The sequence below is a fragment of the Phalacrocorax carbo genome, chromosome 2 (genome assembly GCF_963921805.1).
Source record: "Phalacrocorax carbo chromosome 2, bPhaCar2.1, whole genome shotgun sequence".
In the NCBI taxonomy this organism is placed as follows: Eukaryota; Metazoa; Chordata; class Aves; order Suliformes; family Phalacrocoracidae; genus Phalacrocorax; species Phalacrocorax carbo.
The window spans coordinates 147,325,445-147,342,504 of record NC_087514.1 but is presented as its reverse complement, the minus strand read 5'-3'; the positions used below and the strand labels follow the sequence as shown (position 1 = coordinate 147,342,504).

Genomic DNA, 17,060 nt, shown 5'->3' with positions numbered 1-17,060 from the left:
TTGCAGAATGGAGATTGCTTATCTATTTGTTGGGCCTAATTCAACTCAGATGTGATCTTAGATGGGTCTGCAAATGACAGTGTCTGCAGAAGACACGGAGTTACCATGTATTCAAGTTTTCTTTACCAACATACTCAGATGCCTAGCATTCAGAGTTCCCTGAGTGAAAGCCATTGTTCACATCCAGTCAGATGGTCCACCAGAAAGTCTAAGGTAATCTGTAGGGCACAAAGGTAGCAGATGATGAGACTCACTGCCTCGGCACGGCAGGGCATGTACGTACCTATTTCTACCTGTGAAATCCCAGACAATGGTAAGATGAGGCCAAACTGGTCTTCACACATTTGTGATAACTTATCATGCTATTGTTAGTGATGTACAGTGAGGAGACAAATCTTGAATTTCAGGTTGAAGCTAATTAACCACAACAGTAAAAAAATCAGATTCATGATTTTTTTGAGAACTGCAAATCACTAGGACTGGCCCTGAAATAGACCGGCCTACAGACTGCAGGAATGGAAATGGAGCTGGTCAGCAGTTTGTCTGTTTGTTACTGCACCTAGACAGCCAAAGCCGACAACAAGCATTGACAAGACTGCCTGCAAATCTACTCTCCTGTTGCTTGCAGAACAGCTAGTATCTCAGCATTATGAGTTTCACTTGGTGCCAGATGTTTATGTCTAGATGAGGCAGAAGAAGCTCTACAGCTTGTCATGTAATATTTAAAGCCTGACGAGGTATTTCTCATTTAATCACATATATTATTAATTTCAATGAAATTACTGTTTCTCCCCATGCCTTTAACCAGCCAGTGCATAAATGTTGGGTTGCTAAGGCAGAATTATAGCCAAGTATTCCAGTTTAGCTGACTGCATTCTGATTACTTAATAATGCTCAAGTATGTGCAGAATTTGTCCTTGCTGTGCACCACACAGAGTGCTGCACTACTGAAAAAAAAAAAAGCTCAGAAAAGGCTGCACTGCATTGGCTTAAGCACTCTCCTCATTGCAGTTTATATTCCAGGTAGTTAAACAAGTTCACAGCTAAGGAAAAATATGTGACTTCTTGCTGTACCATTCCCACAGACTAATGAACAAGTAATAAATGGCTAAAGCCTGCTCCGAGGAGCTGAATTTACCATTCTGGCTGAAATTTGCATGCCCCGCGGGGCCGCCGGTGTGCCCCGGAGACTCAGCCTCGGAAAGGCAGCCAACACCGAGCCTGAAAACTAACCGGGATACAAAGCCGGAGGAACGCGGAGACGTTCCTCACCCCGCTCATGGGCACCGCGGGGCTGCGTGTGAACCCGCCGCGAGGCTGAGGCCCCGCCCGGCAGGTGCCCGCCGCCCCACGGCCAGGCCTCAGGCCTAACTCCGGGGAACGGCCGAGCTCCCCAGCCGCCCCGCGGCTCCCTCGCTCGCTCCCCCTCCCTCTCCGCCGAGGCAAGCGGCTGGTGCCGCCTCAGCGGGCCCCCGGGCAGGTGTGACCGGGAGGCAGCCGCAGGCCAGCACCCCGCTCCCCCGCCTCAGGGCGGAGGCGCGGAGCCCGCCATCTCGCCCCCCTCGAGGTGGCTGCGGCGCGGGGCTCGCCCTCTCCTCCCTCCCCTCGCTGCGGGCCGCGCCGCGCCGCACCGCGCCGGTGGGCTTGGCTTGGTTTGCGGCTGCGGCGCGGGGCTCGGTGTGAGTCACTCAGCCCGCGGCGCGGGAGCCGAGCGCGCAGGCACAGGGAGGAGGCGGCGGGGGCGGGCGGGCGGCGGCGGGGCGGGGGCGACAGGCACCGGCTCCCCGCCCGCCCACTCACACATGCTGCCTAGCCGCAGTCAGCTGGAGCGCCGCTTCCTCCCCAGCCGCCGCCGATGACCTCCTCGCCCGCCGGCAGCCGCTGAGGACCCCCGGCGTCCCTGCCAGGGCAGGGGATGGTAGATCGGGCCGCCCGGAGCCCCGTCCAGCCCAGCCCGCCGCACAGCAGCCTCGGTCGCCGCCGCCCGCGAGGAGCCGCAAAATGAACCCCCAGTGCGCCCGCTGTGGCAAAGTGGTCTATCCCACCGAGAAAGTCAACTGCCTGGACAAGGTGCTGGGGCGCGGTCGGGCGGGGACGGCGCCTCCCGGGCGTGCCCGCCCTGCGCGCCCGCTCCCCTCGGCTCCGGCGGGGCGGGCAGGGCCGGCGGGGGAGCGGGGCGAGCCGGCAGGTGGCAAACGCAGCGCCTGAGGGGCTGCCGCTGCGCCGGCATCCGCGCCGCCACCGGCGACGGGCGACAGCCGCCGTGTCACCGCGCTGGCGCAGGGCCGGGGGCGAGCGGGGGCCGCGGCGGGCCGGGGAGCCCCTGCGGTGCCCGCCCGGGCAGTGGGGGCGCCTGGGGTCGGGGCGGCGGGTCCCCGCGGCCTCCCGCCGGCTCCCCAAGTGGTGAAGTTGTGGGCGGCCCCCGCCCGGCTGTAGCTGTCGGTGCCTCCCCGAGCCGGGGCGGCTTCGGCGCCCCTTGCGCCATGGCCGCCGCGGCGGGGGGGGGGCGACAGCCCCGTCCCTCGGGGTGTCCCCCGGTGGCGCTGGTTGTCGCCGAGCGCGGTCGCTCCGTAAATAACAGCAACGAGGCTGTGCGAAGGTCCCCGGAAAGGCAAGGGGGTAGGAGATATCGGGGGAAAGCACCGTGTTATGTGCTAAATTTGGTGTCTGTTCAGCGTACCAAAAAGCCAGCCGTCACATTAGTTAGTGATTTTATTAGCGTAGTATTGCATTCTTAGCAAGCGGCGTATGTTTTTTTTACTTTAACGAGGCAAAATGTCAAACTCCTGCTTGAGTTATCTTTCAGATAATCCTGGCAAGGTCAGCGCGTGGAGGTCTTGGCATTCACCTTAGCAGAGAATTTATGTTTCTGGGAGTGCTTCAGCAGCATCTTCAGTTTCACGTGAAAGTAGTTCTTTTGATGTAGTTTACAGAGGTCTATAATGCATGGCCAAAAATACTGATGTGTAGCTCTGTGTTTAAGTTTACTGTGCCCTAAAATAGCTTTCAAAACATCAGTATCATAAGTAATTCTACTTTGCATTTCTTTACAGTACTGGCATAAAGGATGTTTCCACTGTGAAGTTTGCAAAATGGCTCTGAACATGAATAACTACAAAGGATATGAAAAGAAACCTTATTGCAATGCGTAAGTATTATAGATGTCAAGTCTTGCAGAAATGCACATGAAAAAAAACCCTGGCCGTGGACGTTGTCAAATAGGTATTGTCATGCTGTAAAAACTTAATCTAGAGATGAAGCAGTGCAGCCTAGAGCAGTTTAGTATCTTTTCAGATGGTATATTCTACTCATATTGAAGTGGTAGAGGGTGAAAATATTTGATTATGTGTTTAGGCAGTGTTTTAATGTCAGATCTCAGGATACAAGTCTTTTCCTCCCGGAACGTGTCAGATCTGGTGCTGACTCCTATTACATTCATTATTGGCCTGCTGGATTACAGTTGTCCATGATGCAGCTCTCTGTTCAGGGTTATGGTCCTGATCAGCATTTTGTACTAAGAAAACAAACAAAGCGCTTCTCGGTTGTGTCATTTACCAGAGACAGTATCGTGTTAGAGATCGTGACAACCTATTTTTAAAACTGTTACGTTGTTCACATATCTCAGATTACTAAGCTAGATATTTACAAAATCCCTGCTTCTGGTGCTTCATGCTATTTTCTGTTTTGCTTCTCAGATTTTGATAGAATAGATTCCATTCAGTTGTAGAGGATAATCATATTTTATTCCACTTTAGATTTTGTTGTGTGGATTTTGAAGAGAGCTTTCATGTTTGGCTTGCAAATACTGCAGAAGAGCATTCTGATACATGTAGAAAAAAAGGTGCTTATTGTCCTTTGTACCATGCTCCTAAGACTTGCTAAGTGCATTTCAGTATGTTTTAATCTGTAGAAACATTTATAATATTAGTTGTTAGAAGGATATCTCTAAAGAATTTGGAATCAAGTTTGATCTTATGTTATATTTTGTTATTATTTTCACCTTCACCTACTTAGAACATATGTTTTAAAGGGGCAGAATTTTGAAACTACAGACACATTTTTTTTTCCCAGAAATATTCTCCTTTACTCATCTTAAAATATTTGTTTCATGTTGAGGTAGACAGTCTATGGCTGGCCGTCACAGAGTGGTTCAGCAGCATATGCTCATTTCTTCCAGGCTAAAATTGAAGTCAGCCAGTGCCTATCTGTCTAAAATATGAGTTTCGTTATAAAAACTGCTGTGCTGCCAGAACTTGAAACACCTGTTTCAGTGTGCACAGTTGTACTTAGATTGCTTTGGGAACATATGGAGTTACACACATACATTTCTAGCTTTCCTTGAAGTGCTCCACAGTGTATGGGGGTGACATTAGACCTCTTGCAATATAGTGTCGTTGGTTGCCAGTCTTACATGCAGTAAGCTCTGTAGGAAGGGAGATTTAAGCTTCAACAGGTGCCACACTACAAGTTGAGACTAACCTAAGGATATTGGCCCCAGATGGGACTCTGCTTTTGGTACTATTTGAGTAGAAGTATAAGTACAGGCTTACATCCTTTACAGTAGTTAAAACTGGTAATACTTTGGTGTCTTTTACGTAAATTTTTGTGGTTAAATTTCAATGATGATACTTTGGTTGCTTTCCTATGTAATCAGAAACTTCCTTGTACTTAATAACACAGTTGGTTTACAAAGTTTCCTCTGTGCTGTGCATTGGTGTTTCAATGCCATGCATATTTAACTTCTGTTGTGGGAGACATTTTCATCTATGTGATTATGCTACGTGGTGTGTCCTGTTTACAGATGAGGGGGGAATAAAGATGATGGATATGTTTTGTATGGTTCAGGTGCTATTCTTCCTGGTAGTTGCTTTAAGGAGCTCTGTAATAGTGATCCTTGAAAAAACAATCTCTGTCTTTGAAAGGTCCCTCAAACCTGATGTATGATATGGGAAGAAACAACGTAAAACCATGAAAGAATGGGTTTCTTTTATTAAAGAAGAGTCAAAATTTAATGTAGAGTATCAACAAGGTGTATTTTATTCTTAAATTTTGGTAGATTTAAGGGGATTTTTGTTTGTTTGCTTGTGGTTTTTTTTTTTTTTTAGAGAAACTTAAATAATCTAAATAATTTTAAGGGTTCTATGGAACCATGAGGGGAAGACTAAGTTGTGCTTTGTGGCTTCAACAAACTTTAATATCCTTCAAAGGAGGGATGTTTATGCAAAACTGTGTTTTGAAAATATAGTTGATTTAAATTATCATATTTTGACACAGTACTCTTGCATCTCAAAGGTTACTTATTTGCAAAGCAGACACCATTGTAGTATTTCAAATTATGATGTGTCTTATCCAGTGTCTGTTAGTAAGGGGCAAATCTGTTTTTATGTTAAATATTGTTTGATCAGAAAATCTGTGAAGAAAAGAAGGCAAATTTACTCATACAAACACCTACAAGCACTTGACAAAGAGCAATTACTGTTAGACTGTTTATTGAGGCCATCCGTCAATGAAAGTGTGATTTGTAGATAAAAGTGAAGAAGTATGCACTGATTTGAATGGGACAGCAATACTGTGAAGTTGTTTAATAGGTTTGGAAGCCATAGTTAGCCTTTTGTAAGGACAAATTGAAAAGCACATATCTTCAATAATTTCTGTAACTGTTTGTTAGTTCACATGTTAGATAAGGCACTTGAGTATATTTTGACCTTTGAACTTAAAATATTCCACTATTTTTTTTTAGGTGCTGAGATTAATAATTTTTGCTGCTTCATTGACAAAGATCAGAAGTTACTTTTAACTGTAAAACATAATTGTGTTTCCGTTACTACAGAAAAAGATATTGATTTGTGAATGTTCAAACTCTGCTTTTGGTGGAGGAGAGTAAAGTCAGATGGATTAACAGGAGCTAGTGACTCAAGAAGGAATATATTGTGAAATACTTCGATTCAGTGTCCATTAGAAGAGAGCAGAAATATTTGTAAATGAAGGATTCTGCTTTTTTTAAGGGCAAGTGTTTTGTTGGGCAGCTTGTACCATTTCTAGCTAATGGTTGTATATGTTCCTTGCGATATGGATACACTGATAGCAAAAGTAATGACTGGGCTACTGACGTAGTAGAACTGCTACAGGTCAAGTTGCTGAGTTGCCTAGTATTGCACTTCTGACACTGCTTTTGTAAGTTGTAGATTTATGAAAGATTTTGCAACTGGGTCGTGAGGGAAAACGTTGTCTACATGTGCTTGTGTGTAATACGGCTTTGAAAAGAATGATCTTTGTATCACAGAGTTTCCATGAGGTTCCTTGACCTGTCTCCTTTTGAACCTTTCAGTTCTCCTGCTTGTAGAGAGAAGATTATACAACTTTTTCTCTCTCTTTTTTTATTATTTACATAATTTGTGAGCTATTTGAGTCAGGATAGTTTATCTCTGCTTGTTTGTGTAGTGCTTACAATACTGTGCTTTTATCTCAGCTGGGACCTCCGAGTAGTACAGGACTCTCATGACTTATGGTATTTTTGTTTCTCACTTGCATTCATGTTTCATCTGAAGGGCCTCATACACAACATTTTGAAGCTTGTAGCTGCTTAGCACATGGACACTGCTGGGTTTGCCTTAACAACTTAAGTCTTGCCTTTTATTTGCTGTCTGACTTGAGATACGCCATGTTGCAAGAGAGCTGCCTGATTTATGAAATAATGTTGATGAGACCAAGGGCTCTGACTTGTAGTCCAGTTTTGCAGTTCAGCCAGGTGCTATGCACTGCCTTAAGCAGGTCAATGAGTCTCTCTGAGTGTGCATATAGGTAGTAAAAGAAGCGTTAAGACAATTAAAATGACATGGTTAATCCCACGATTTGTAAATCAAGGTGGCTTTAATGCAAATTTGAACGCCTATTCCACTTTAATATCTGCAGATACAGATTATTAAATACTTGTTTAATATATATGGAAATGTTAAGAAGAAAAGATCTTTGTTGTTGTTATTATAATTTGCAGACCCAGAGCTGATCCTTCCCAGCTGCAAATAACCAACGTGATGCAAGGAAATGAATGGCATTTTGGCAACTAAACATCTGTGTACTAGTTCTCAAGCTTGTTAAATGATTGAATCATGTAGAATGATTTTATGGTAACTTATTCTTACGAATATTTATGTAAATACTTTTTTGACAGATTCACCAGACCAAAACACGAGACTACTTTTTATGCAAAATGTAGAAGCTGAAAACAATATTTTTGCAGTGTTCTCTCTGCATTAGCTCTACCTGCTGATGCAAACACACTTCCTCCATGTGTGAACACATTGATGGAGATTATTTTTAATTTCTGCAAAACATAATAGCGTAAGCTTCTGCAGACCTGATATAACCTCTTGCCAAAGGCAAACAACCTCACTATTGGAATAAATCTTTCTGAAATACTTAATATCTAAGATTTTGCTAATCGCCTGCACACAGGGTATCTTCATTCAAGTTTTTATTTATGACAGTCACCATATGGAATGATTACATAACTTTAATTTTAAATCTACTGTCATCAATCTTAGCGCGGATTATTGACATGAAGAAAAACTCATTAGCACTTTATTTTTCTAGACTTAATTTCCTTTAAACTCATGCCAGTAGGAAATAGATATGCAAATACATTTGAAATATTGTGGTGATGTTAGAAGAATTGTACTACAGTTTCAATCTGCGAGTGCAGTCAAACTTCATGTTTTAAGATATTATAGGGGAGGGATGAAAAATGTCAAAGTTATTTTATACCAGCTTGGAAATGGTAAGAACATGGTAAAATTTCTGGACAGTCAGATGGGCTGGAAAGTGGAAGCAGTTGCTTGTAATCAGTGGATGAATGTGGCCATTAAATGGAATCCATTGTCCGGAAACGAGAACTTATGTATAGATATTTTGTTTTAGCTGTAAAACATGGGTGAGTTTTCTTTCTACTAGTCAGAAAACTTCTAGAAGGTGACTAGGAGTGTGATGATATTATTCTTACTAAAAATAGCTATCATTATCTTATTTTTCAGTATTGATTTCAGCAGGTGATTATTTCTCAGTTTAAATATGGCAGGAAGAAAGAAAACGAGTAGGTAAGGAGCAGTGAGAAAATCCTTCTGAAATATGGCGGAGCCAATTCTAAGAGTTGCAGTAAACAGCACACAGAATAAATGGATTTTTCTTTTCTAATTCTCCATCTTCAACTGTTACTGAACAACAGCTTAGTGTAAAAGAATAATACTGAGTTTGGGTTGAGGACGAAGATTGTTTTATGGCATGGTTAACCTTACAGCCAGTTATTTGTTTTTATTTTTCTTGTTTTGGGCTTCTCAGCCATTTCTGATCATTAGATTTCACCAAAAGTAAGCTATTGTATAGGTCAACCCAAAATGGTCGTTCTTATTAAAAGAAACAACCCAGAAACTCGCATGCAAACCTTCCCTCGCTTTATTAACTTTATGTATTGAAGACTTTCCTCTTAGGATGTAGTATAAAATGAGTAATGGAAATAATAGAACCACTAGAAAAACAGCTGGTAAGGGTCTCAGGTCAGAGCCAAAAACACCTATGTCATTTAAGCCTGTAATTTCTTGTTCAGCATCTCTTAAGTCCTCACTCCAGTTTTTGAAAACAGTCATCATGTCTCCCCTCAGCCATCTTTACTTTAAACAAAACAGCTCTAACTCTTTCCTTATAGATTGTATTTTCTGGTAATTCTTGTTTCTCTAACTTCAGTTATCTCCAAATGAATTGCAGTGCGCAGTGGAGCATTACCAGAGCTGGTAGAACAGCAAGAGTGCCTATACAACTCATATATAATTTTTCTCCTAAGTCCCACTACAGTCTTTGCTGTTCTTTTTTTCTAATTTGTTGCAAAACTCGGACTACTATTAAGTCATATTCATATTGTTGTGGGCTACAGTTTTATCTTTCTGTGCAGAATTGCAACCTCAGCAGTTGTTATTATCCATTATCTGAGCAGTTAATTGTTCTTGGCTAAGCACAGAACCTTCCACTTGCTTCTCATTGAACTAAATCCCAGTTTTTCCCCAGGCTGTTTCTCCAATTTGTCAAGTTCATTTTATATTCTAATTTTGTTCTCTAATGTGCTTATAGCCCCCTCCTATCAACCCTTCCACCAGAAAGCCTGTAAGCATATTGCAAATTTAGTAAGTGTAATCTTCATTTCATCACCCAGGTCGCTAGCTGAAGGCCTGGAAGGGTATTGGGAGCAGTATGTACCTCTGTGGTCTGATGTGGCCTTCCCTTCTGTAGTGAGCAGTGATGAACAAGTGAAGTACTTTATCTTCTCTACCTATTCATGGAGTGCTAGATCAGGTGTTAAGTTCTGCATAAGAAAGAAAATAAAATTGTAAAAGCGCCTAATCACTGTGGATATTTATGCAAACTCTGCTTAAATATGAGGGATAGCTACAAGTAGAGGAAGCATATATTTCTGCTGCTCAGTGCTGTGGTATCTTTCTTGGTTAATTGAGCATTTAGTCCAAATTAGTATTGGTGGTATCCAATGAAATGAAACGAAAAGGAAAGTAGGACAAGAAGCTTAGCCTATTTACTAGAACAATTGAAGGAGCTTCTTAGGCAAAATATTATTTGTCTCTGAAAGGTGTTCAATGCGTATCTTTAAACTCTTTGAAGAAGGCACATGAGAACACTTTGTCAGAGCTGCTGAATACTGTGCGTGAGGCAGATGGTGGTTAGTTGCAAAGGAATTACTAAAGAATAATCATCACTGACACTCAGATCTTGGGAAGGCTTGGGCTGTATTTTGATTGCTGTGACTGTGTCTGAGTAATGGGATGCAAAGACAGTTTTCAGGTTCCATTTCAACATGTTCAGTTGGCAGTGTCCTGGTTTCATGTTTGATCAAGACCTGCGTTTGACACCTTACATGCCCGTGCTGGTGGGTGTGCAGGGAGAGCACTCTGTGAGCTCCAACAGGTCCTTGGGTGTGCGTTGTTGCAAGCTGTGGAGAGCACCATGGAGTGCTACAGCTTAGCTGCAGCCAGCCTGCTTCCCTGCTGGTGCAAACGGAGTAGAAAAACTGCCCTCAGGGAGATGAGTTGTTACCTTGTTTTCTCTCAGAGCAGGTGAATTCTCAGGCTTTATTGAGCCAGTACTGTCACATCTAGTGCCTGATGTGAGTATAGGGTCTGTGTTTGTAATTCACGTGCTTTAATATTCTTCCCGTTGGTGTAATTGCTCCAAAGGGACAATTACAATTTAGTGTTACTTAGGAAGTTGCTGGGGCAAATAAATAGAAAATATGCAAATGAATATTATACGTTTTATTTTTATGCAAGACTGCAATAAACATGACATTCAAACAAAGCTATTGGCAAGAAATGCTTATAAAAATCCTTGCTATATGGAATCCTGATCTGTTGCCAGTTTATGTCTTAGCCCAAGTAAATACGTGTTTGTAATTTGTATGATCATTGGTCATTGTAAACTGCAGATAATTTTTCCAAGGAAGAACCTGTGCGTCTCCCAAGGACCTGTAGTGATAGAATATATTGAATGTATAGTCTTAGGGGACTGTAGTTACTGAGACATGGTTTCAGTAAGTGGGATTTTCTTTGCTTGCCAGTATCTTAGCCACTGTTGATGCTCAACGTTATCTTGATTTTTCTTAATAGCTATTACTTTCCATACTCATTCCCAAACACTGATGAAGTTTGTTTCATTATATTTACTAAAATATTTAGGCAACAGGACAAGAACAATAGATGAAATTTTGTGATTACAAATCATTTACTTGCATGGCAAAGCTGGAGTTTTGGAAGAGGTAATAACCAGTTGTAACAAGCCTGTGAAATCTTGATGGTATATTTTAACAGCTTTATGATTTAACTGTTCAGGGTTGTAAATGTTCTAAGCAATAGAATTTCCTATCATATTTGCAGAAGAACTTAAAAATAAGGAAAATATTTTAACTTGGCTGAGTTTTAAGTTCTGTGTAGCTTTGCTAATGTTGCTGATGGTCACAAGTAAACCTTCTGTCCTGATATACTCTATATACTTTAAAAAGCTTGAAGAAAAATAAGTATATGTTCCAGTCTTTCATGTCACTTTGAATTTCAGAGTTGGTGATGACAATAGAGAACGACAACATCATGTCAGCTGAGTGTCAAGAAGTATGTTTTGCTGTTTACGTATGTCAGTGGAAGCTTACTATATATATCCAGACAATGTAAAATTTTGGCTGAGTGGTCAGTTAATGTTGTTTTAATAATTTTGATTATTGTGGGGTGCTTACAGAAACCTTGCTAAATGTGGAGATCATAGGAGTTACACTGAGGGCAGAGTTTGGCTGTGTGGTGTTGAGGTTCCTTGAAAAGGGGACAGGGAGGACTTGCAAGGGAAAAGTTTGCTGTAAGGAGAGGTGGGTGAAGTACTTGCTGAATAACTGGTCTGCCTGAATATAAATGACACCAGCCAGTTTGTGCTGCCCCTAGTTATGTCATCTCACACAGCAAGTTTTTGAAAAACCAAAAAACTGCAATTAATTCTCCCTCTTGATTTACAGATCAGTCCATTTCTGCTCTCTGAGCCTCCCTACTTCTGATGTTGGAGTTGATGTTGCATCAGAGTTGACCGAGCTGTTTTCCTTTGCTTTCTATTCATGTTGCCTGTGTAACTTTTATTTGTACTAGGAGGAAAACTCTGGATGATGAGCAGTGCACAATTTTTAGTCTCGTATGGCTTTCTATTCATGGTGCCTGTGTAACTTACTTGTACTAGGAGGAAAACTCTGGATGATGAGCAGTGCACAATTTTTAGTCTCGTATTTCCTCCTCCACCTGTTTCTCCTACTCCTCTCCTCCAAATCCTCCTGTTCTTGGTTGCGGTGGAATTGTGCGGTGGTAGCTGATTGCATTACATCTTCATATGAGGAAGTTAAAAAAATGCGTGATCAGTGTCACACTTGAGAGAGGACTACAGCAATTAGTTTTCATTTTTAAAACTAAGCTATAATTTGGCCAGTAATCATTTAAGCATATATTGCAAAGGCTTTTCTGGGAATCATAGAATCATTAAGGTTGGAAAAGACCTCTAGGATCATCAAGTCCAACTGTCAGCCCAGCACTACCATGTCTCTTAAACCATGCCCTGAAGTGCCATGTCTACACATCTTACAAATACCTCCAGGGATGGTGACTCCACCTCTCTGGGCAGCCTGTTCCAATGCCTGACCACTCTTTCAGCAAAGACATTTTTCCTAATATGCAATCTAAACCTCCCCTGATGCAGCTTGACGCTGTTTCCTCTCGTTCTATTGCTAGTGACCTGGGAGAAGAGACCAACACCCACCTCACTACCACCTCCTTTCATGTAGTTGTAGAGAGGGATAAGGTCTCCCCTCAACTTCCTCTTCCCCAGACTAAACAACCCCAGTTCCCTCAGCTGCTCCTCAGAAGACTTGTGCTCTAGACCCTTCACCAGCTTCGTTGCCCTTCTCTAGAGATGCTCCAGCAACTCAGTGTCCTTGTAGTGAGGGGCCCAAAGCTGAACCCAGCATTCGAGGTGTGGCCTCACCAGTGCCAAGTACAGTAGGACGATCACTGCCGTACTCCTGCTGGCCACACTATTCCTGATACAAGCCAGGATGCTGTTGGCCACCTTGGCCACCTGGGCACACTGCCGGCTCATGTTCAGGCGGCTGTCAACCAACACCCCCAGGTTCTTCTCCACGGGGCAGCTCTCCAGCCTCTCCTCCCCAAGCCTGTAGCGTTGCATGGGGTTGTTGTGACTCACATGCAGGACCCAACACTTGGCGTTGTTAAATCTCATACAGTTGGCCTTGGCCCATCAATCCAGCCTGTTCGGGTCCCTCTGTAGAACCTTTCTACCCTTGAGAAGACCAACACGCCTGCCCAACTTGGTGTCATCTGCACACTTACTGAGGGTGCACTCGATCCCTTTATCCAGATTATTGATAAAGATATTAAACAAGACTGGCCCCAACACTGAGCCCTAGGCAACCCTGTTTGTGACCGGCTGCCAACTGGGTAGAAGTGCATAGTTATTATTTAAAGAGGATTTCTTAACATGTAGAACTATATGGAAACTATGTAAGTTTTGTCCTTGCTTCACAGTTTCAAAAATTCACACAAGGTTTCTACCTCCCCACCCCCTGCCTCCCCCTTAGGAGAGCAAATGTTTGGAGGTGTTCCATCATGTTCTGCCTCTCTGAATGGCAGCATTTTTCACACAGGTGTGTTGGCGTAATGCCAATTTCACAAATATAAATTTGTGCTGCATTTTAATTTAGTTATACCTCAGGTATTTTTTTGAACTTGGCAAACTAAATGATAATAGCTGTTTTTGTTTTGTTGTGTTCCAGTTTTACTCTGGAAAAATTCAGTACTTGTAATGCAATTCTTTCTAACATCAGAAAACTATAAATAGATATACTTAGGGGAAGATTTTTCAAAAAAAGAGATGCTGATTTTAGACTTAATTAAAATGCAAGTGGATAAGTTTGTGGAGGCAAGAAGTGGTAAGATGAAATAAATTGTCTAAATAAAAACCATGGACTATTTCTGCGGAACAGTGTACAGTGGCATACGTTCACCACAGTAGGGTGTTCACATGTTGCGTAGCATTGGTTGTGTCCACCTGTGAATGCAAGAGGGAAGAAATTTCTGACTGGATTTGCCAGGCCATGAAAAAAGAAAAGGGGCCAATATGAGGATTTCTAGCAACAGAAGTGCTCAATAGGTGGTTGACCAGGAGATGATTACCACTGTTAGAATCGGCAGCAAGCTTGGTATGTTGCTTTAAGGGAAGTTGCAGTCCATGTTTTAAAGAACCAGCCTGAAAACATTTATGTAGAAAAGCAAAGCTTCCTGAAGGACTCAAAATTTTTTTTTGAGCTACTGGTTGTGTTTGATACAGTGGTGCTAGTGCCTTTGATGATGTATTTGATGGGTAGTAGAGAAGGGATATTGATGGGTGGTGATTAAAGAGAGGGAATGTCTGTTGGAAGAAGCTTTGTTCAGAAAATAGTTGCTGAATGGCCCATCATGTAGGCGTGTTTGATACAAATTTTGCTGTAACATAGAAAGGTCTGAGAGTTTTATTTTTAAGTAGTTGATAGGAATTTGTCAGGCTATCAGAAGGCAGAGATAACATTTGTTACAACAGTTACAAGGATAACTTGTTGAAACACTGTGGCATCAGCACAAAATTGTTAGGAGGAATGGGGAAAGGGAAAACCAGGCTGAAGAAAAAAGTATCAAAAGGTATATTTAGAAGAACAAAAGTCCCTGAAATATGTGAAAGGAATTGACACCTCTAGCAAATGAGACTGAGAGGTAGGTAATATGGGAAACTTAATAGTGACGATTTGTCTACTTATACAAGGGGAAAAAAAAAGAGTATGCATACATGCAGAGAAAGCAAGGATAGATGAAAAGAGGCAATTTATAAAAATGTCAAGCTTTTCAATTTAGCAATAGCAAACTAAATTTCTGAAATGGTTGCACTTTTGGTTAGGAATGGGGTTCTGTCATGGTGAGAGATCAGTTGGGATATGTCATGAGCTTTTGACTTCTTTTGATCTGAAGATCAAAAGGGATATTAAAAATAGACATTCTCAGCTAACTGACTATTTAAACTGCTGTGTGGTTTTTGTTATAGTTGTGTCAGAGATGTTGGGAATCCACATTAAGAAGAATGGAAGAACCTGGAAGAAGAAAAAGGAACAGCAAATAGATGAATTTTGGTTGAGTTAATGGTCAGTCTGCTCCATCTCATGCTTTTCCATGCAGCCAGGTCTCAGTTCTTGCAGGGGCTGACACAGAGTATTTGCTCTCAGTCTGTTCTGTTATTTCTGTCATCATTTTGACAATAATAAATTGATATTGAGAATAGAATAGGAGAGTGTTGTTGTATGAAATATAATTTGGTTTATTGGCATTGCAGGTACTGAGGACTTCATCCTGCTTGAGGAACTTTCAGTGAGGTTTTAAAATTAGTATGAAGGTAGTAATTCATAAGAAATATCAGGACAGTTGGAAAAAAATATAGTTTTCACTTAATTTTATGCCCTTGAAAAATTTTTCTGTATGCTGAAAATAGGCTACCAAATAGTGTCCCCAGGAAGATGAACAGCTGGAGTGGAAACTAAGAAGGATGGTGAGAGTTCTGTGGAAATGAGAACAGCATATGTGATTAGTTTTTTCTGATAGTCTAATGCAAGCATGGGTGTATTGAAACTTTGTTTTTTTTTCTAGTGAGATGTAGATGGATATTCTTCTGGGCAGCAGTAACTTAGATTGGTGCTGGTAATGTTTGGCATCTATTGATTATGAACAACTCAGCATAGCCAGAGAATTATTCTTGGAATTTGTTTTGAAACGTAAGTGATCATCTGGTTCTATAGGCTACTAAGCTGCTTCAGTACTGAAGAAAATTTTTTGTAAAAATTGGAAAACTTAAAAATTATTTAGATAGAGCTTTCTGTACTTGTTACTTCAGGAAGTTTGGAAAGACATTCTGAAATCTGAACACAAGCTGGTCAAGCCTTGTATTAATTCATTCTTGTGCTAAAGACCTTCTTTCAGGCTGACTCTTGCCTTTGTGGAGGAGAGACTCAAAACAATAACATCCAATTTCTTGTACCGATTAAATGCTTAACTTTCATGACCATGCTGCTGCTGCTTCAAGCCTCATTTGGGTCAGCGGCAGGAGTCTCCCTTACTGCCCGAAAGGCAATGACAGATTGTCTCCTATGCAGAATAATACTGTATATGGAATATATTAACAAAAGGAAAAGTTAAGCTTGTCAAGCTGGGTATGGATGTGAAGGAGACTGTAATATGCTTTTAGAAGTTAAAGGAAAGAGGGTAAAAATGGTTGTTTTCCTCTAATTACTTATTTCACCCTGAGGAGAATGGCTACTCCCTTTTTTCCATAGCTTACTCCATCCTGACACTTATGCTGTATTCAGTGTCAGATCTCTCCAGCGGGTTTCTCATCTCCATTGCATGCCTCAGGTGTGACAGTAATTCAGCATCTGATGTGCTGTGACCACTGCCCATGGTGTGAGAGACAGGTCTGTCTCCCTTGTATTTTCCATCTGCACTGTTTGTATACGTCTTGGGTCTGATGTGTAAATGTTTCAGGCTCTTTTCGATGTGTATCTTCAAAAAGACTGGTATGATAAGGCACTGCTTCACAACTGGGATAACAGATACTAATACATGCAGTTAATAGTATCTATACATCTTACACCAAAGAAATTGGAACTGGACATTCAGGAACAGACTTATAATGGATCTTTGAAGTTGACAGTACAGTAGATGAACAGTTCATAGTAATAATTAATTCTATAATAATTAATTCTATACCTGTTCTAATTTTTTTTTCAGTGGAACAATTTATTACCAGGAGATGTTTTGCAGGAATCTGCTAGCTTAAACTTCCCGCCCCCCCACCCCCACCCCGCAGGAATCTGTATTTTAACTGTGTTGGTTTTATAGTAGCAGAATACTTAATTTCAGAGACAAAGTATTTACTTTGTCAGTTGGACTTATTTTGCTTAGTTGTATTTCACCAAAAAAACTTTTATTAAAATATCACGTGTGTTAATTATATATGTTATTTTTATTATAGTTGTATATTACGTTTAGTGTTATGATGACAATGTACAAATAGGAACCCATAAATGTGGAAGGAGATAAAAGACATTATTTTCAAGAGCATGAAGTTGAAATATAGCTGGGGTTCTTCACTATAGCTTGTGAAGAATAGCCATTTTAAAAGAACATGTTTTCTGAAGGAAAATTTTGAATATTAAAAAAATTTCCGGATCACAGTTCTTATCAAAAAAGAGCTGTTTTTCCCAATCATGTGTAATGTTAAGAATGCTTTGCGTATTTGTGCAACTGGATGCGAGAGGCTCTGCTGCTTCCTGAGGTGTGGGAGAAAGTTTAAAGGAAGCTCATAGTAGTTGTGGCCTCGTGGAGCACTTTAACACATGGTCTTTATAGCTGTTGTAATCTCCAGTTTTTATTTTCTTCTTATTAGAC

General features: G+C 41.6%; 1 protein-coding gene across 2 annotated transcripts in view; it reads left to right on the top strand.

The window, feature by feature from the left end:
- Window positions 1-1,738: 1,738 nt before the first annotated feature.
- The window catches only part of NEBL (nebulette), a 273,257-nt gene continuing 257,935 nt past the window's right edge, over window positions 1,739-17,060 (top strand). The window contains exons 1-2 of one of the 2 annotated variants that reach the window (XM_064444765.1): window positions 1,739-2,070; window positions 3,054-3,148. In XM_064444765.1, coding sequence (XP_064300835.1) covers window positions 2,002-2,070; window positions 3,054-3,148 — 164 coding nt within the window. In that variant the 5' untranslated portion in view covers window positions 1,739-2,001. The remainder of the gene's footprint in view (window positions 2,071-3,053; window positions 3,149-17,060) is intronic. The other variant, XM_064444766.1, reaches the window with a different exon arrangement.